Source organism: Gobius niger (genome assembly GCF_951799975.1).
Source record: "Gobius niger genome assembly, chromosome: 9".
Lineage (NCBI taxonomy): Eukaryota > Metazoa > Chordata > Actinopteri > Gobiiformes > Gobiidae > Gobius > Gobius niger.
Window position 1 is genome coordinate 6,358,768 of NC_136860.1, and position 20,009 is coordinate 6,378,776.

The following is a 20,009-nucleotide window of genomic DNA, read 5'->3' on the forward strand; positions in this document are numbered from 1 at the left end:
AGTAAGAAGGAGCTGAATGTAGAAAAAGACAGAATAATAAAATAGAAGACAATAATGCCTAGTGTAAATGGAGGTGGGGCAGAGACAATGTGGTTAATAAACACTTTGACTCAAAGTAAGCAGGTCCTGCATATTTGGAGTTTGCATGTTTGGATTGTTTCTGCCACCACCAAGCACAGTGTTGGGCTGAGCAAAAAAACACACCAAGAGACCTGTCCCACTTTTGGTTTGCGCTGCTCAGCCATATAGGCGTCCCACTTATTGAGATAATGAGTCATTAAATGAATTGTGCCAAAATGAAGGCCCTAAAAGTCACTGGGTCAGGAATTATCTACATATTTTTCAAAGGTTTTATTTACTGATGAGATCAGAGTGTCTCTGATGGACTGTTGAAGTCAGAGTGACTGTGAAGGACTGTTGAAGTCAGAGTGACTGTGAAGGACTGTTGAAGTCAGAGTGACTCTGATGGACTGTAGAAGTCAGAGTGACTGTGAAGGACTGTCGAAGTCAGAGTGACTCTGATGGACTGTTGAAGTTAGTGTGACTCTGATGGACTGTTGAAGTCAGAGTGACTGTGAAGGACTGTTGAAGTCAGAGTGACTGATGGACTGTTGAAGTCAGTGTGACTTTGATGGACTGTTGAAGTCAGTGTGACTCTGATGGACTGTTGAAGTCAGAGTGACTGATGGACTGTTGAAGTCAGAGTGACTGATGGACTGTTGAAGTCAGAGTGACTGTGAAGGACTGTTGAAGTCAGAGTGACTCTGATGGACTGTTGAAGTCAGTGTGACTCTGATGGACTGTTGAAGTCAGAGTGACTGTTAAGGACTGTTGAAGTCAGAGTGACTGATGGACTGTCGAAGTCAGAGTGACTCTGATGGACTGTTGAAGTCAGAGTGACTGATGGACTGTCGAAGTCAGAGTGACTCTGATGGACTGTTGAAGTCAGAGTGACTGATGGACTGTTGAAGTCAGAGTGACTCTGATGGACTGTTGAAGTCAGAGTGACTGATGGACTGTTGAAGTCAGAGTGACTCTGATGGACTGTTGAAGTCAGTGTGACTCTGATGGACTGTCGAAGTCAGAGTGACTCTGATGGACTGTTGAAGTCAGTGTGACTCTGATGGACTGTTGAAGTCAGAGTGACTGTGAAGGACTGTTGAAGTCAGAGTGACTGATGGACTGTTGAAGTCAGTGTGACTGTGAAGGACTGTCGAAGTCAGAGTGACTCTGATGGACTGTTGAAGTCAGTGTGACTCTGATGGACTGTTGAAGTCAGAGTGACTGTGAAGGACTGTTGAAGTCAGAGTGACTGATGGACTGTTGAAGTCAGTGTGACTTTGATGGACTGTTGAAGTCAGAGTGACTCTGATGGACTGTTGAAGTCAGAGTGACTGATGGACTGTTGAAGTCAGAGTGACTGTGAAGGACTGTTGAAGTCAGAGTGACTCTGATGGACTGTTGAAGTCAGAGTGACTGTGAAGGACTGTTGAAGTCAGAGTGACTGTGAAGGACTGTTGAAGTCAGAGTGACTGATGGACTGTTGAAGTCAGAGTGACTGATGGACTGTTGAAGTCAGAGTGACTCTGATGGACTGTAGAAGTCAGAGTGACTGAAGGACTGTTGAAGTCAGAGTGACTCTGATGGACTGTTGAAGTCAGAGTGACTGTGAAGGACTGTTGAAGTCAGAGTGACTGTGAAGGACTGTTGAAGTCAGAGTGACTGATGGACTGTTGAAGTCAGAGTGACTGATGGACTGTTGAAGTCAGAGTGACTCTGATGGACTGTAGAAGTCAGAGTGACTGAAGGACTGTTGAAGTCAGAGTGACTCTGATGGACTGTTGAAGTCAGAGTGACTGTGAAGGACTGTTGAAGTCAGAGTGACTGTGAAGGACTGTTGAAGTCAGAGTGACTGATGGACTGTTGAAGTCAGAGTGACTGATGGACTGTTGAAGTCAGAGTGACTCTGATGGACTGTAGAAGTCAGAGTGACTGAAGGACTGTTGAAGTCAGAGTGACTGAAGGACTGTTGAAGTCAGAGTGACTCTGATGGACTGTCGAAGTCAGAGTGAATCTGATAGACTGTCGAAGTCAGAGTGACTGTGATGGACTGTTAAAGTCAGAGTGACTGTGAAGGACTGTTGAAGTCAGAATGACTGATGGACTGTTGAAGTCAGGGCGACTCTGATGGACTGCTGAAGTCAGAGTGACTCTGATGGACTGCTGAAGTCAGAGTGACTCTGATGGACTGTTGAAGTCAGTGTGACTCTGATGGACTGCTGAAGTCAGTGTGACTCTGATGGACTGCTGAAGTCAGTGTGACTCTGATGGACTGTTGAAGTCAGTGTGACTCTGATGGACTGTTGAAGTCAGGGCGACTCTGATGGACTGTTGAAGTCAGAGTGACTCTGATGGACTGTTGAAGTCAGGGCGACTCTGATGGACTGTTGAAGTCAGAGTGACTCTGATGGACTGTTGAAGTCAGTGTGACTCTGATGGACTGTTGAAGTCAGTGTGACTCTGATGGACTGTTGAAGTCAGAGTGACTCTGATGGACTGTCATATAACTAAGTAATTAAGAGTCCAGGGCCAATGTTAAGTTGTTTACCCAGGACAAATGTTACAGCCAGCCTGATCCTAACCCTAACCAGAACATTGGTCCTGGGCAAACAACCTTGACATTGGCCCTGGACTCTTAATTACTTGGCAATATCAGATCCACTGTATTAGCATGTCCTTGTGGTGTTCAGGAATGGGATTTTACTTGATGTATTTGTACATGTAATGAAGTGGTTAGTCTTCCCTTTCACAGCACACTAGCCGCCACTGTAATGGACATATAGCTTTTCTCCAACTTTGGCGGCAGTGAGATGGAGGAGGGGCAGTGGGGCGGGCAGGTGTCATTAAAGATGAATTAGTTGGATCTTTTCGCGTTGAAAGTGGAATTGAAACTGGATTCTCAAACCTCCTGTCCTCCATCCTTAAAACCTTTGACAGATCATTCCTGATCCACTCTAAACATCTTAGCTTATACTTTCTCACATTGGCGATGCCCCTAAGTATAGAATACTACTTCTGGAAACTTTATGTTTGATATTAGACAGTTACTTTATGTTTTTATTGTCATCACTCCTTGCGACCCTGTTGGCTATTAGCAACTGTGGTAGTTCAATGGTACCATCCCAATATTTCTTATATTTGCATCTGTCTGACCAGCTATCAACAATGAATGACTTATCTGATTTTTTTTCCTGCCCATTGTGGTGAACATGGCTGCATAATAATTCAGCACACTTCATTCAGAGCGTGGAACGGCTTTCTCACTGTCTCTCATTACAAACATCACCATAACTTTGGACACTTCAATTTAACAGCCTTTCAATTTTACACAGCTTTCGAGTCTGAAAATGTGAAGAAAAACAAACAAACAATAAGGCAAAAAAAATAATCATAATCGTGCACTGTATGCATGATTATGCATTTGTTGATTTTTTTTATGCCACAAATTCATGAAAAGTACAATTCAGTTCATTTATGTCTGTAATTCAACTCAAAATGTGAAACTAATATGTGATATAGACTCATTACATTTTGTGAGATTTTTGATTTGAGGTTTTTACAAGCTGTGAGCCTTAATTATCAAAATAACCAACAGCTTGGCATATGTGACTTTGCATGTAATGAGTCTATATATTAGTTTCACAGTTTAAGCTGAATTACAGAACTGAATGCACTTTTTAACGATATTCTTATCATCTGAATTCAACCTGTAATTTCTCATTTGTGTTCCTCCATGTCCCACCGCATCACATGACTTACCTGTAATGATGACGTCAGCTCAGACCAGACCGTGAAAGTGCACATGATGAAAGAAATAACTTAAAGTCATTGTTGACAGACTCTGAGGGATGAAAAGTGCAATTACGCCTGGTCATAAAGGTCTCTCACACGCCACATTACCTCCGCCTCTCAGAGAGGCGGAGGTAAGAGTCCCCCTCTCAGGGGGACTCTCCCCCTCTCAGATGGACTCTTGTTTTGAATTAGGCCCATTATGCTTGTTCCCAGAGGGGAGTAGTAGGCCTACTGAGTTCCATTTACTCAAGTACATGTACTTTTGCATTTTACTTCTACTTGAGCAATATTAAAATGTATCTGCACTCGTGCCACTGTGAGTTATTCTTCATTTTCTATTTAGTATTTTTATCTTTTTGTTACTTAATTCTTCATAATGATTCCTTTTAGGATATTTTCTCTGAAAAATATTTCATGTTTTGCTTCTAATCGTTCATGTCACCAGTGAAACATAAATCAAACTTTTTCGATCATAAATCAGTTACAAGTACAATTTCTCCAGGTACTTTTTTACTCTTACTTGAGTAGATATTGTGGCTTCTCCACCACCTCTGCTTGTCCCTGTGATTTCATATTCGCCCGTGCGTAACCGTGACGCGCCAGAGCCGGTTTGGAGAGTTTGGAGCCGGTCCCTTAGGGATTAGCTGAGCGCTCCCCTGTGCCACCCCCTCCCCCGGAGCGCGCTCCCCCTGCCTCCCATTCCGCTCAGCCCCGTCCTGTTGCCATGGTGACGGGACGCCGGAAGTTCGTGGAGGCAGCGCGTGCAGGGACTAGCGTAATCGGACAGTGAGGTGCTGCGCGCACTATTTGTTTGTTTGTTTGTTAGTTTGTAGCCTTTGCAGTTTCATTTGGTTTGATAAGAGACAATGTTGGAGACTGACACGGCGGACACGGAGAGCCCGCGGAGGAGCAGAGGTCCCCGGGAGAGGAGGACACTGACGGGACAGGGACACACCGAGGAGCACAGGTGAGGTCTCCCGGAACACACTGCTCCGCGCGGGACCACAGTCCGCACAACAGCGGGAAACTTCAGTCAAATGTTTGTATCGAACCGAAGAGGAGCCAGAGCTAAGAGAGGCTAATGCTAACACTGTCTCCTCATGAGGCGCTTTCCCTTTGCTCAGGCTCACTGTCACTGTCGTTAACCTCTTAACCCCCACCTGAACCGAGCACGTTTTCTACTGTTTGGCTTTACCCAAATCTCGAAGCTTCAAATATCGACAAAAACATGAAGAAAATGAGCATGAAAATGCAAAATAAAAGCTTCAAAAAGTGACTAAATAAAGCCACAAAAGAGAATCAAAACAAAAAAAAGCGGTGAAAGTGCTGCAAAATGAGACAAATACGCACAAAACACAAAACAAAAAAAGTGCACGACAACAACGCAAGGAAAAAGTTGTGTTTACATCACTTTAGCTTTCAAATAAGGCGTTACACTGGCCTATTCACCTTATTCCGCCCCGCACACGTTTGCCTCTTTTTGCTTTGTCTCGGCACTTCCGTTGTCTTTCTTGACACTTCCGGTCGTTCATTTAAAAATTTTAAATGGAGAACGAGGGAAAATGTTCGCTGTTGTTAGCCAATGTTAGTCAATGGAAATGTATGCTAACAGCAGCAAAGATGGCGGATCTCCAACTGCGGAATTTCCCGAACTCTATAGGCTGTAATCTCCAGTCGAGAAGCTTTTAGATTTGGGGAAAGCAGAAGTGGAGAAAATGTTGGTGGTAAGAGGTTAAAAAAGTGCTGTTGTGTTTGTGACAGCGATGCAGTGATCCTCAGAGGGATCTTCAGGCTGGGGAAGAGGAGCCATGACGTCCTCCTGACCAGGACCACTGTGAGCTGGACCCCCATCTCCCCGGAGGACCCCACAGGTCTGCCCAGGACACGTTACCCCACTGTCACCCACATCACGGCACCCGCCCAGGGGCACAGGCCCAAGGGTATCATTTCACATCTGGTTAGTTGTGAGGTTTGGTGCTGGTGCGGCACAGTGTGGTAGAGACTGTTGTCTACAGTGTTTATCCTCAAATAGTGGGCCTAGTTTTTTACCTAATCTTTCCTTTATTTGTTAACCTCTTTTCCTCCGCCTTACCCGAGAACATTTTCTCCAGTTCAGCTTTACCCAAATCTAAAAGATTCTCGACTGGAGAGCAACGGTGTAATGCCTCATTTGAAAGCTAACACTTACAAAAGTAATTGTCACATTGTTGCCGCGTTCGTCACATTTATTGGTACGTTTTGTTGGTTTGTCATTGGTTTTTATTGTTGCTTTTTTGTCAAGCTTTTGTCGTGTTTTTGTTGCTATGCCGGCACTTTTTTGTCACTTTTTTGTTACGTTTTGCCCTAGTTTTTGCCACATTTTTGTTGCTTCCCCACACAGTATTTTTGTTGCTTTTTTGTCGCTATTTTGATGCTTTTTTAGATCTTGGTAAAGCCAGGTTATGAGGTTAAATTCCCGTGGGCGTCGCCATGAATTGTGCCCGCCCCTTCTCTCATGTTAGTTAACAGGACTGCAGACGGCAAAAGAAAATCAGTTCTACACGGACACAAAGCTGTTTTCTGGCCCGGCAGAGAAACAGTGCAGTGTTGACTTGTTCAAATGAGCATTGATTTGTGTAAAATGTCCAATCTACTAAATATCAGATTATAGCGGCCAACGTTTTCCCTCGTTCTCCGCTTAATGAACGGACTTCGCGCTCAACCGAAAGTGTCAACAAAAGTGTCGATGCGTGGAAATAAAGAGGCAATAGTTTACAATAAGTCACGTTCATGTGACGTCAAAACTTTCTAAAGTTGTGGTGGAGCAGCTGAAAATCCATGAAAGTAACTATTCACCTTATTCTGCCCCGCCCACTTTTGCCACTTTTTGCATGTCTCGGCACTTCCGTTGTCCAGACACTTCCGGTCGAGCGCGAAGCCCGTTCATTTTAACGGAGAACGAGGGAAAATATTCTCCGCTCAAATCTGATGTTTAGTCGATTGATTTGTGTAAAATGTCCAATGTTCATTTGCACCAACAAGTCAACACTGCACCGTTTCTCTGCACGGCCGAAAAACGGCTTTGTTCTCGTGTAGTGACTGATTTTATGTGGACTTTTCCAGTCCCATGTTAACAGATAGGAGAAAAGGGGCGGGCACAATTCATGGCGGCGCCCACGCGAGCCTCCGGAATAAGATAAATAGTAACTGTCTTTATGCATATTTCTAGTCTAGTCTATTATGCCCGATTTTGCCCAACTTCTCAGTAGCGGCGAGTCTTCTTGAGTCGTGGCGAGGCTTCTTGAGTCGCGTCTTCTTGAGTCGTGGCGAGGCTTCTTGAGTCGTGGCGAGTCTTCTTGAGACGCGGCGAGGCTTCTTGAGTCGTGGCGAGGCTTCTTGAGTCGTGGCGAGTCTTCTTGAGTCGTGGCGAGGCTTCTTGAGTCGCGGCGAGTCTTCTTGAGTCGTGGCGAGGCTTCTTGAGTCGTGGCGAGGCTTCTTGAGTCGCGGCGAGGCTTCTTGAGTCGTGGCGAGTCTTCTTGAGTCGCGGCGAGGCTTCTTGAGTCGCGGCGAGTCTTCTTGAGTCGCGGCGAGTCTTCTTGAGTCGCGGCGAGTCTTCTTGAGTCGCGGCGAGTCTTCTTGAGTCGCGGCGAGTCTTCTTGAGTCGCGGCGAGTCTTCTTGAGTCGCGGCGAGTCTTCTTGAGTCGCGGCGAGTCTTCTTGAGTCGCGGCGAGTCTTCTTGTGTCGCGGCGAGTCTTCTTGAGTCGTGGCGAGTCTTCTTGAGTCGTGGTCGAGTCTTCTTGAGTCGTGGCGAGTCTTCTTGAGTCGTGGCGAGGCTTCTTGAGTCGTGGCGAGTCTTCTTGAGTCGTGGCGAGTCTTCTTGAGTCGTGGCGAGTCTTCTTGAGTCGTGGCGTGGCTTCTTGAGTCGTGGCGAGTCTTCTTGAGTCGTGGCGTGGCTTCTTGAGTCGTGGCGAGTCTTCTTGAGTCGTGGCGAGTCTTCTTGAGTCGTGGCGTGGCTTCTTGAGTCGTGGCGAGTCTTCTTGAGTCGTGGCGAGTCGTGGCGAGTCTTCTTGAGTCGTGGCGAGGCTTCTTGAGTCGTGGCGAGTCTTCTTGAGTCGTGGCGTGGCTTCTTGAGTCGTGGCGAGTCTTCTTGAGTCGTGGCGTGGGTTCTTGAGTCGTGGCAAGTCTTCTTGAGTCGTGGCGAGGCGTCTTGAGTCGTGGCGAGTCTTCTTGAGTCGTGGCGAGGCTTCTTGAGTCGTGGCGAGGCTTCTTGAGACGCGGCGAGGCTTCTTGAGTCGTGGCGAGTCTTCTTGAGTCGTGGCGAGTCTTCTTGAGTCGTGGCGAGTCTTCTTGAGTCGTGGTCGAGTCTTCTTGAGTCGCGGCGAGTCTTCTTGAGTCGCGGCGAGTCTTCTTGAGTCGCGGCGAGTCTTCTTGAGTCGCGGCAAGTCTTCTTGAGTCGTGGCGAGTCGTGGCGAGGCTTCTTGAGTCGCGGCGAGTCTTCTTGAGTCGCGGTGAGGCTTCTTGAGTTGCGGCGAGTCTTCTTGAGTCGCGGCGAGTCTTCTTGAGTCGCGGCGAGTCTTCTTGAGTCGCGGCGAGTCTTCTTGAGTCGTGGCGAGTCTTCTTGAGTCGTGGCGAGTCTTCTTGTGTCGTGGCGAGTCTTCTTGAGTCGTGGCGAGTCTTCTTGAGTCGTGGTCGAGTCTTCTTGAGTCGTGGCGAGTCTTCTTGAGTCGTGGCGAGGCTTCTTGAGTCGTGGCGAGTCTTCTTGAGTCGTGGCGAGTCTTCTTGAGTCGTGGCGAGTCTTCTTGAGTCGTGGCGAGTCTTCTTGAGTCGTGGTCGAGTCTTCTTGAGTCGTGGCGAGTCTTCTTGAGTCGTGGCGAGGCTTCTTGAGTCGTGGCGAGTCTTCTTGAGTCGTGGCGAGTCTTCTTGAGTCGTGGCGAGTCTTCTTGAGTCGTGGCGTGGCTTCTTGAGTCGTGGCGAGTCTCCTTGAGTCGTGGCGAGTCTTCTTGAGTCGTGGCGTGGCTTCTTGAGTCGTGGCGAGTCTTCTTGAGTCGTGGCGAGGCTTCTTGAGTCATGGCGAGTTTTCTTGAGTCGTGGCGAGTGTCTTGAGTCGTGGCGAGTCTTCTTGAGTCGTGGCGAGTCTTCTTGAGTCGTGGCGAGGCTTCTTGAGTCGCGCCGAGGCTTCTTGAGTCGCGGCGAGGCTTCTTGAGTCGCGCCGAGGCTTCTTGAGTCGCGCCGAGGCTTCTTGAGTCGTGGCGAGGCTTTTTGAGTCGTGGCGAGGCTTCTTGAGTCGCGCCGAGGCTTCTTGAGTCGTGGCGAGGCTTTTTGAGTCGTGGCGAGGCTTCTTGAGTCATGGCGAGGCTTCTTGAGTCGCGGCGAGGCTTCTTGAGTCCACGGCGAGTCTTCTTGAGTCGTGGTGAGGCTTCTTGAGTCGTGGCGAGTCTTCTTGAGTCGTGGCGAGGCTTCTTGGGTCGTGGCGAGTCTTCTTGAGTCGCGGCGAGTGGAAGGCAGTCGCACTGAGTCGTGTCTCTTAGTGTTGGCGGGTCACGACTGGACTCATGTTCCAATCATGTCATGTGGAGCAGTAAGACGCAACTAGACTCCAGTCGCAGGAAATCAAACACGATTTTGAATGAATGAATCTTTATTAAAGGGACAATGTACAAAAACATTAATCTCATGAGCACAGATATGGACTGCACCAGATTACAGCTAAATAGCTCGTTTCCATCCGTAGTTCCTTATTTGGACGCACAGGAGAAGCGATTTGACTGTCCCTAAAGCGAAAACACAGAAAGCAGCGGCAAATGACAGAGTGAAATATAAACAGAACAACACTGCAGCGCAGTGGGGTCCACACTACATCCAGTCGTGTAGTGTGGACCCCCCTTCTTTATAAAATCTTTTAAGACTAAAAAAATCATGTTTTTTTAGTTTATTGCCAATTTCTCTCATTCATGGGCCAATGCACATGAAACAAAAGTTGTAATAAAGACCGACCAAACTCAAGAGACAGTGGAATAGTTATGGAGAAATGTTAGTAGTTTTATTTCACATTTATTTGACATGAATTAACAATACGGCCTGGATATTGCCTTTTTGCCTGTGAGAAGAAGCGATCCATCATTTAACAGCTCAAGCTAAAGGTTCGAACGTTAGCAACTTTTCACCGTGACAAATTATATTCAGTTAGTTTATTCATATAAATACGCAAAGCAAGGCAAGGCAAGTTTATTTGTAGAGCACAATTCATACACAGGGCAATTCAGAGTGCTTCACAGTTGCATAAATACAAGAAAGCAAATAGAATCAATAAAAACATCAACATAAAATTCATTAATCCCAGTTTGGCTTTACCGCAGTCCAAAAGCTTCTGGAAAAAAGCTGTGAAAAAAGCAACAAAACTGAGACGAAAACAATGATGGAAATGTGACAAAAAAGTGAGAAAACATTGACAAAAAAAGTGACGAAAAATGTATGAAAAAGTGGCAAAAATGTCACAAGAAATTGACAAAAAATAGACGAAAAAATGACCAAAATTTGACAAAATTTGACAAAAAAAATTACAAAAAAGGGACAAAAAAATGACACAAAATTGATAAAAAATTGACGAAAAAAATTATGAAAAAATGTGACAAAAAATGACACAAAATTGATAAAAAATTGATGAAAAAATTGATGAAAAAATGTGACAAAAAATTGACGAAAAAATGACAAAAAAGTTACAAAAATGAGTTGAATGCCGAACAAAAAAATTATGGAAAAAAAAATCTGATGACGTGAGGAAAAAGATCCTCTCGGTTCAGGCGGGAGTTTAAGAGGTTAATTACAGTAAAAGGCAAGAGTGCAGATAAAATACTTTCAGTCATATACACGGGCAAAAAGAACTGTTTTCAGCCTGGATTTGAACATTGTCAGAGTTGAGGCCTGTCTCACATCCTCGTGAAGACTCTTCCAGATTTTAGCTGCATGAAACTGAAACGCAGCCTCACCGTGTTTATTATTGACTCTGGGAACCACCAGGAGACCCCTCCCTGAAGTTCTCAGGGCCCGAGATGGTCCATACGGCTGTAACATGTCAGAGATGGACTGATTGGACTTATTCTCTGAGTGACAGGAAGCCAGTGCAGAGACCGGAGCACTGGACTAATATGGTCGTGTTTCCTGGTTCTGGATGTTCTGCAGCTCTGACAGTGAGCAGCCATTACAATCGTCTAACCTGCTGGAGACAAACGCATGGATAAGTCTCTCTAAGTCTGGTTTTGACACCATTCCTCTGATATAGGGACGATATTCCGCAGTGTGGGAGCGGTCGGGGAGATGCCGGTCCTCATGGCAGCAGTGGGGTGGGGAGGGGGTGTTGGTTTGGCAGAGACGTGGAGCAGTTGGTGTGACTGTGGGACCTCTTTCTCTCCGAGCGAGGAAGATTAACTCCCTCAGCCCATCCTTCCTCCTCTTCCGCACGCTGCGCCGGGCCCTGGCTTGGACCCCACTGATCTGGCACATAGATCAGGGCATGGAGCTAAGCAGTGTGGGTATCGGGCATGGAGCTGAGCAGTGTGGGGAAGCGTTAACATTTGGGAGGTGACGGAAGCATGCAGGAATTACACGCATTTCTTTCTTTATTCAGGCTTTCTGTGAGGTTTTCTCTGCTGATGGAACCAGAAAGCCTACAAACAATTGATCCGTGAGCGTCATAGAGGCGACCAGCACCAGGCCAACCCCTCAGACAGCATCCACAAGGTCAATCAGGCACAAATATCATGAAGGTTTTTGATACATAAAAAGCTCCATCTTTAAACAATACAGCCTATTGTTCATGTGACACGGCAACATTCTAAAGGGCCCACAGTTTAACATTGAGACAGTGCAGTTAAGAAGTGTAATCATCATAATCTCTTTATTCTTCTTTATTCACGTTGTTTTTCTGGATACTTTTGTACGTCTTTACAGTGTTTTTGTGTAGGTTTGGTGGATTTGTTTACTTTGAGAGTCCAAAATGGTCCTGAAGAAAGCAGCTTTTTGAAGGTAAACAAACTGCTAGCTTATCAGCTAAACCCATTTGAGATCTACAAACATCTTCTTCTGAGACACTGAACAGTGAAGAGGCACCAAGAGCCCCCACACCTGCAGCACGGAGGAGGCGTCACAAGAGGAGCTACAGGAAACAACAAAAGGGAACAACGAGGAGATGGTGATAGACTGTGGAGGGAGCTGTGCAGGAGGAAGAGGAAGGACGAGGTGGAGCTGACCAGTGCAGGACACCACGCTCTGAGACGGGGACAAGCCCAGGAGGCGGTGCACCGTTTCAGATGATCAGAGGAGACAGAGGTCAGCTACAGTTTCTCCATCCTCCAAGGTCATGCAGGTGGAGTGGCTGAAGGACAACGAGATCATGGACCCGGCCGAGGACAGGAACTTCTACATCACCGTGGACCACAACCTGATCCTCAAGCAGGCGCGTCTGTCCCACACGGCCAACTACACCTGTGTGGCCAAGAACATCGTGGCCAAGCGCAAGAGCTCCACCGCCGTGGTCATCGTCTACGGATTTCCCATCAACCAGTGCTCCTCCTGTGACCAAAACAGTGAAGATGGCGGCCGCGACACAACGATCTTTCACCAAAGAAAATAAAAGAGTGGTGCGCACTGAATGGGTGCTGCTGCCGGATGCTCTCTCATCGAATGCAATTTCTCCATCTGTGCGATCAATAAAGTACCATCTTATTCTATTATGCTTTTTTCACTTCGTTTATGGAATGGATTGAAAGTAGGACTGGACACTTAATCGAAATTAAATCGACATTGCAATCTCTACTTTGGTTCATCTCAATAATCGTCATGGTTCTTTATCGACAAGTCTACAGACGCTTCTTTGGCAGAAGACAAATGGAAGACAATGGAAGCTTTTGTTTTTGTTTGAGCTGAGGTTTGTATAAAAGATATGTCTCAGTTCATGAATCAGCAACATGTGTTTATTTTTTATTAAGATAAGATAAGATGGTACTTTATTGATCTCACAGATGGAGAAATTGCATTCGATGAGAGAGCATCCGGCAGCAGCACCCATTCAGTGCGCACCACTCTTTTTTTTTTCTTTGGTGAAAGATCGTTGTGTGAAAACATTTAACTGAATCGATCAATATGATCGATTCGCACAACGGTTAGCGCTCATGCCTCTTAGCTAGAATGTCCCAGGTTCAATTCCCACCTGGATGGGGCCTTTCTCTGTCTTTGTCTTTTGTTGTGAAGCACAAGCGCTAACCAATGTGCTAACCAATGTGCTAACCAATGTGCTAACCAATGTGCTAACCAATGTGCTAACCAATGTGCTAACCAATGTGCCACCGTGCCGGGAAATATCTCTGGGTTCAATATACTCTGTCAGCACAAATGAACATTATAATTGAAGTTCTAATCATTATCTCCTAGTCGTCTCTAAAAGTGGTGACAGTTTTCAAAAATGACTTGGATAAGATTTATTTTCTTCTTCTTCTGGGAGAGTTAGAGAAAGGAGTCGGGACAGTTTGAGTTAAATTCCTTCGATGTAATGTCAGCAGCGTGTTGATTGTGTTTCTTACTAGACGTATGGGTGTGATTGTGAAATGTGGCCGCGTTGGCCGGGCCCTGCAGACCGAGGGGCCCCTGGGGAGTGTTGGGAGAGTCTGGAGCCAGCACAGGGGCCCGAGCTTCTGTCAGGGCACACTCACACTGAGGGCCCCTGTGAGCTCCTCCACCTCGTCATCTGTTCACTCCACAGCGGGGCCAATGAGCGCAGAGCTCAACATGTTAATGCTTCTATTCAGTTACAGCAGAGGTTCCCAAACTGGGGTGCGTGTATCACTGGAGGTACAAGGGCTTCTTCAGGTCATCGGCTGTTTTAGACTTGCTTTAGTGATGCATTTGAGTTAAATGTGTTTGTGTTAAGGCAGGCTTTACACCAAGTTTTCTTTAGTTCTATATTAGATCCTTTTAGCCCTGGTTTAGTCCTGATTCCATCTTGATCTAGGCCTGGAGGAACCTGAAAAGCTGTACTTGTGGTGTGAAAGGTTTGAGAACCAGTGAAAGGAACTTCTTTCTGCTTTTTTGCTCCTGATACCGATACTGGCAGTATCGGTATCAGGTATTAACTGATATCCGATATTAACCGATATCAAGAGACTTTCTTAAAAGTGGCTGCTGTGAGTGAAAAAGTGAAGGGTCCTCTTTTCTCCAGTGTGAGATCAATCAAATCTTATCTTTTCATGCAAACTATGTTACAGATCAATTATTATTTTTATCCATTAATAAACGAGAAATAACGATCACCGGACTTTTCTATACTCCCTATCCTTGGCTATAAGGCTATTAGGTTACATTGCAACATACAAATATGTTTGATCATTTATTCTTTAACATTCCATAAATTAAAATACAAACACTAGCAGTGGCGAATATTATTCTATTACTGTAGATGACCTCGTCATAGTTTCTGTCCCAGCCATGACTTCAATTCTGTTAGCATTCACATGCTGCTACTAGCTGCAGCATTTTGTACTATTCTCCATGTTCAGAGCTTCTAAATGACATTCAGCATGTCCATATTCATTTTTTTGGCTCTGATTTATCCGATGCCAGCATTAGCTAGCGCCGTGGGCATTAGCTAATGCTGGCATATTGTATATCTTTAACATGTGACATAGAATGTGACAAACATGTGACATGTGATCTAAATGTTCATAATGACCGAAGAAAATAAACTACTACTTCTACTGCCACTACCACTACTACTACTACTACTACTACTACTACTATTAGCCGGTGAAGGGGCCTCGTGCTGCATCCTCTGCAGCTCGAGCCCAGGGATGTGACCACAGGACGCCAGTCCTCCATGCCTGTTGAGGGCCAAGCCTATTGACCGTCCACACACAGCCTCCTTCTTTATCCAATACTATCGTTTCCTGAAGATTGATCCGCCCACGCACAGTTGAAAAACCATCACAGTCCTCCTGAGCAGCTTTGCTCTCGAACAGCATTTTTTCAAGAAAATTCCCACTGCTGCCTGCAGAGAGCGCTACCAAACAACAAGATGCAAAGCAACACAGTCCTTTGGGATTATTGTTTGGAGTGTCCTTTCCAAATTAGAAAGGATTTGAACTGATTTATTGCCATCGCTGGGCAAGATATGTCCACTTGTACCTGTTGAAAGATCCATGTGTTGTGCGTTCACAGGAGAGGCGTGTCCCGGCCCCTCTGGTCAGCTTCTGCTCCGGGACGTGTATGCCGTGAAGGTGAAGAGACGCAGGTCTGCGGGACAATCATCGGGGGGCGCTGTGCTGGGCCTGGCTCTGTTCTGGGCTAAACACCAGGGCCCTCGGCTGAAGGAGGAGACTCTACATCTGCACAACGCTTCCAACGAACACACTCACCTCTGGTACAACGCCGTCAAAGAGCTGCTCAAAGGTAACACCGCCACTCGTCGTCATATTAATCAATCAAACTTTGTTTATAAAGTGCTTTTCATACAAAAGAGTATCACAAAGTGCTTTACCGATGACAGCATTTAAAACATCATATGGCAGGTGTCCCTTGAACATAAAAAACACAATGTTGCTTGGCGCAGCTAATGCTTCAGAGTCTTGGCTGTAGTACTATAGTTTGATGGATAAAAACTCTTAAATATGGATTCAAATGGACATAAAGACATAAAGAGACTCCCTTACACAGATAAAAATCCTTAGACTAGAATAACCTGATGGTCTCAGAGTTTTTCTAATTACCCAAGCTAAAATTAGGGACATTTTTGCCTCGACATGGCATATTCGCGCTAGCCGATACGTCAAGGACGTCAGCCATTTTTACCCAGGCAGTTCCCCAGGCAGTTCTCATCTGATATGAATATGGTTTTATCAACAACATGGCAACACTGGATATGCTGCGATATATTTACAAAACAGAAACATGATTTGTAGACCAAATATGTTGCCATCTTTGCTCACATGCATTCAATCCCACCATCAGTAAATTTTCAAAAGTGGAGCATAAAACTAGCTTTATTATGAACAATTAGCTGCTGTGATTAGCTTCCAGGTCTAGCACAATGCAATGTAGAAAGGACAGTATGAGAAAGTATCCCAATAATGTAAACATGGCCTGACTGAGGAGCGGTCTGCTGCTGCTGCTCGTGCTCACTCTCTTTCAGCTGACCCAAGTCCAGATTACACCTGTTCATGAAGTGTGATGCAGTGTTATGTAATGATATAACGGCCCCATGTGTGCACACGTGTCTGCAGTGGTCAGTAATCCCGGTCTGAGACAGGCCTGAGTCTGCATGTCGTCGTCTGCTATTGTCCATGGGATTAGCAGATTAGCCGCTCTCTGTCCTGGGAAGGATTTAAACTTCCATTGTTTTCGTGGCAGAACCAGCTTACCAACAGAAGTATCATCATAACGCGAGGGTGAACATCTACAGTGCGTGTTTTGTTACAGCCTCATTCCAACATAGAAACAATAATTCTTCACCCGTCGACACACAAAATCCCAGAATGACAAAGTGAAAATGTATTTAAAACAAAACTCTGAAATATTGTATGTTCATGAGTTTTGACACCCTATGGTCTCCATCCATCCATCCATCCATCCATCCATTTTCTTCCGCTTTATCCGGGGCCGGGTCGCGGGGGCAGCAGTCTCAGCAGAGATGCCCAAACTTCCCGATCCACACACACTTCCTCCAGCTGTTCTGGGGGGACCCCGAGGCGACACCAGGCCAGCTCGGAGACATAGTCCCACCACCGTGTCCTGGGTCTTCCACGAGGCCTTGTCCCACTAGGACATGCCTGGAACACCTCCCGCGGGAGGCGACCAGGAGGCATCCGAAACAGATGCCCGAGCCACCTCAGCTGGCTCCTTTCGACGTGGACCCTATGGTCTGACACTCAAAACTGAGCTCTGGTGCATCTTGTTTCCTCTGATCAGCCTTGAGATGTTCCTACAACTTGACCAGAGTCCACCTGTGGGAAATTAAATGGATTGGACTTGATTTGGAAAGACACACTCTTCCCTAAGGTCCCACAGCTGACAGATGCATGTCAGAGCAGAAACTAAGCCCTGAAGTCAAAGGAACTGTGTGTAGACTGAGACAGGTTTGTATCGAGGCACAGACCTGGGGAAGGTCCTGAATAGCACAGTGGCCTCCATCATTCGCAATGGAAGATGTTCTGAGCCGCCAGGACTCTTCCTAGAGCTGGCAATCAGGGCGAAGGGCCTTGGTCAGGGAGGAGACCAAGAACCTGATGATCACTCTGACAGGGCTCCTGTTATTCTGAGGAAATGGGAAAACTTACAGATGGACAACCATCTCTGCAGCACTCCACCATAAAGGCTTTCCAAACAGAAGCCTTTCTTCAGCAAAAGACACCTTAACGACTCTCAGACAATGAGAAACAAGGGTCTCTGGCTTGATGAAACCAAGATAGAACTATTTGCCCTGAATTCCAAGTGCCAGGCACTGCTCATCTGCAAATACCATCCCTACGGTGAACCCTGGTGGTGATAACATCATGCTGAGGGGATGTTTTTCAGAGACTGGGTCTGGGAGACTTGTCCGGATGGAGATAAAGATGAATGCAGCAATATAGAGACATCCTGGATGAAAACCTGCTCCAGAGCGCTCAGGACCTCAGACTTGGGCGACGGTTTACCTTCGAACAGGACGATGACCCAAAGCACACAGCCAAGATAATGAAGGAGTGGCTTCAGGACAAGTCTGTGAATGTCCTTGAGCCTAGACTTGAACTCGATTGAACATCTCTGGAAAAACCTGAAAATAGCTGTGCAGCGATGCTTCCCTTATTTTCATATCCAAAACTTGACATGTATGTAGATGACTCAGTCATAGTTTCTGTTCCAGCCTTTATTAGTTGCTGCTAGCATTAGCATGCTGCGGCTAGCGGCAGCACTTTGCGTGGCAATCAAAAGACTGTTTGGGGTTAAACCCTAGCGATTGAATTCTGGAGTTCAGAGCTTCAGAATGAGGTACAGCGTCCATATTCGTATGCAGCAACTTCAATGATTGACTTGATTAAGTCGGTGAAAGTTGTGTTTTTAAAACAGTGAGGGCCAAAACAGGTATTGGTTCGGTAATCATACTGATATTGTATTTTTTCCAGTTTTTTTCAGTTACCAGTATCGGATATCGGTGCATCCCTAATTAACACTGTAGCTGAAACAAACCTCAACCAGTTATTTCCCTGAAAAACGCTCCTCCTTGGATTGACATTTGTTGAAGTCCACTTGTGGGGGGTTTTGGTTCTCCTCTTGTTCCCAGACGCTGCACTGCTGGTCCTGGGTCTGACAGGTGCAGCTAGTGCTATTGAAGGCTTTTCCACATTTCCCTGCACAGGACAAAGCAGCAAGTTAATATTCTAAATGTTAAGTCTGAAAAGCTCCCAGCCTTTCCAAACTCAAACCGACAGAGACGTTACAACGTGTGCATGAGGAGGGCGGAGCGAGGTCAGTTGTTTCCATGGCGTCGCTGTGACACGTCCATCGGCCGGTCACCTGTCCCGATTGTGTCTGGACCCACAGACCCACAATGGCGAGCCGTGGAGTCAGGGCCGGGCTGACAGCGCGGGTGAAAGGGGCAGGGTGCCACGTGTCAGCTCCACGGTCACACTCCCTCATCAGGACGGTGCAGCCCTTTTGTGAGGGCGGCGCGGCGCAGTCCGGTCGGCGTGGAAAGCGATTTACCGAGTCATTATGGTAAAAAGAATGGTCCGGCGCCGAGGGCAGTCTGTGCTGGCCAGAGCGCATGGAAATGGGGACGTTCAGATGGAAGGCGGGGTGGGGAATTGTACAGTGCAAAGCTGCGGCAAATATTTACTATAGTAAGTCCTGCTTTGTGAGTTTACACAGCGCTGCTTTCACATGACATCACTCCAGACTTTAGATGGCTCCCAAAGTTAGCCGGTGTGCCATCAGTGTTCAGGCCAGAAACTACAGGAAACATTGGCTGTAGATTACTGGCATGCTGTTTTTATAGTAAAAGAGACATTTTATTAATAAAAATGTTGTAAAAATGTTTCTGATGACTGAACATTTATTTATTTATACCAGTGTTCTCCCCAGCGCAATTGAGCTGCATAGGGGACCCCTGCACTGTGAATTTCTTCCCCCCGTGCTGCGATTTCGCCCCCTATGCTGTAAGGGGGATTTTCTGTTATTTTTTTGTTTTTTGTTTTTTTAAAGGAATAGGCCACCGTTTTTCCATACTGAGATATGTTCTTACCTTAGCTTTGACGAGTTCTTTAGGACCTGTCTGATCTTCACCCGTGCCTTCAGTCACGTAAACACAGCGCAGACGGCGTTAGCATTTAGCCTCTCCTGGCATCCGCACAGTAAAGTGAAGATTACTGCGCGGATTTCGAACTACTCCTGGTATTATTACGCCTTACAATATAGTTCCCCCTTTTATCCGCTTAGAAAATCCACATTGTTTAATTTTGTGTAATTATACTTTGTAGTGTAACACTTCACGTAACCATATTTAAATAGGGAAAACGTGGAAGAGCTTCTATCTTGGAAGTAGCTTCTATCTTGACCTGTTTTGGAGCTATAGTGGAGAGGAGGAGAGGCGTAATGCTAACGCCGTCTGCGCTGTGTTTACGTGATTGAAGGCACGGGGGAAGACCAGACAGGTCCTAAAGAACTCGTCAAAGCTAAGGTAAGAACATATCTCAGTATGGAAAAACGGTGGCCTATTCCTTTAAATGATACCATTGTGGATTTAAATAAAAAAAAATACAACTTCAGAAAATGTGGCCCTCAAATTGCAGGAAATGGTGTTGAGGGGTCTAAATTTCAACATCTTCCATGCGGATCCTTCTACTTGAGTAAAATGGGACTTTGGGGAGTTCAACCAAGACAATTAGTAGCCAAGATGATATCTTAAAATCACGTCAGTTTTTTCACATGAGTTTTTCCCCCCAGATGTTTAGAAATTGTGTCCAGCCTCAAGGGCTCTGGAGCTACTTTTGTAGGATGTTCTTGTAGAGTGTGCGCTTGTGTCCCCGTGGACTGTCAGACGTACTTCTGAAATGTCGATAAAGTAGATAGAAGTGCTTGACTCGGCTCATTGAAGATGAACCTTTGTCAGATGGAAAATTCAGGCCATGCAACTGCAGCACATGGTTCCTTTTAGCATC

At 46.0% G+C, this 20,009-nt stretch overlaps 2 protein-coding genes across 2 annotated transcripts in view; one reads left to right on the forward strand and one right to left on the reverse strand.

Moving 5' to 3' along the window:
• LOC306968267 (uncharacterized protein) overlaps nucleotides 1–20,009 on the reverse strand; it is a gene marked incomplete at its 3' end in the record, with an annotated part of 106,004 nt that overhangs the window by 14,577 nt on the left and 71,418 nt on the right. The gene's annotated exons all lie outside the window — the stretch shown is intronic.
• The window catches only part of cerkl (CERK like autophagy regulator), a 45,679-nt gene continuing 30,321 nt past the window's right edge, over nucleotides 4,652–20,009 (forward strand). Inside the window, exons 1-3 of the mRNA XM_079563610.1 lie at nucleotides 4,652–4,819; nucleotides 5,614–5,723; nucleotides 15,037–15,267. Of these exons, the coding sequence (XP_079419736.1) occupies nucleotides 4,719–4,819; nucleotides 5,614–5,723; nucleotides 15,037–15,267 (442 nt within the window). The 5' untranslated portion in view covers nucleotides 4,652–4,718. The remainder of the gene's footprint in view (nucleotides 4,820–5,613; nucleotides 5,724–15,036; nucleotides 15,268–20,009) is intronic.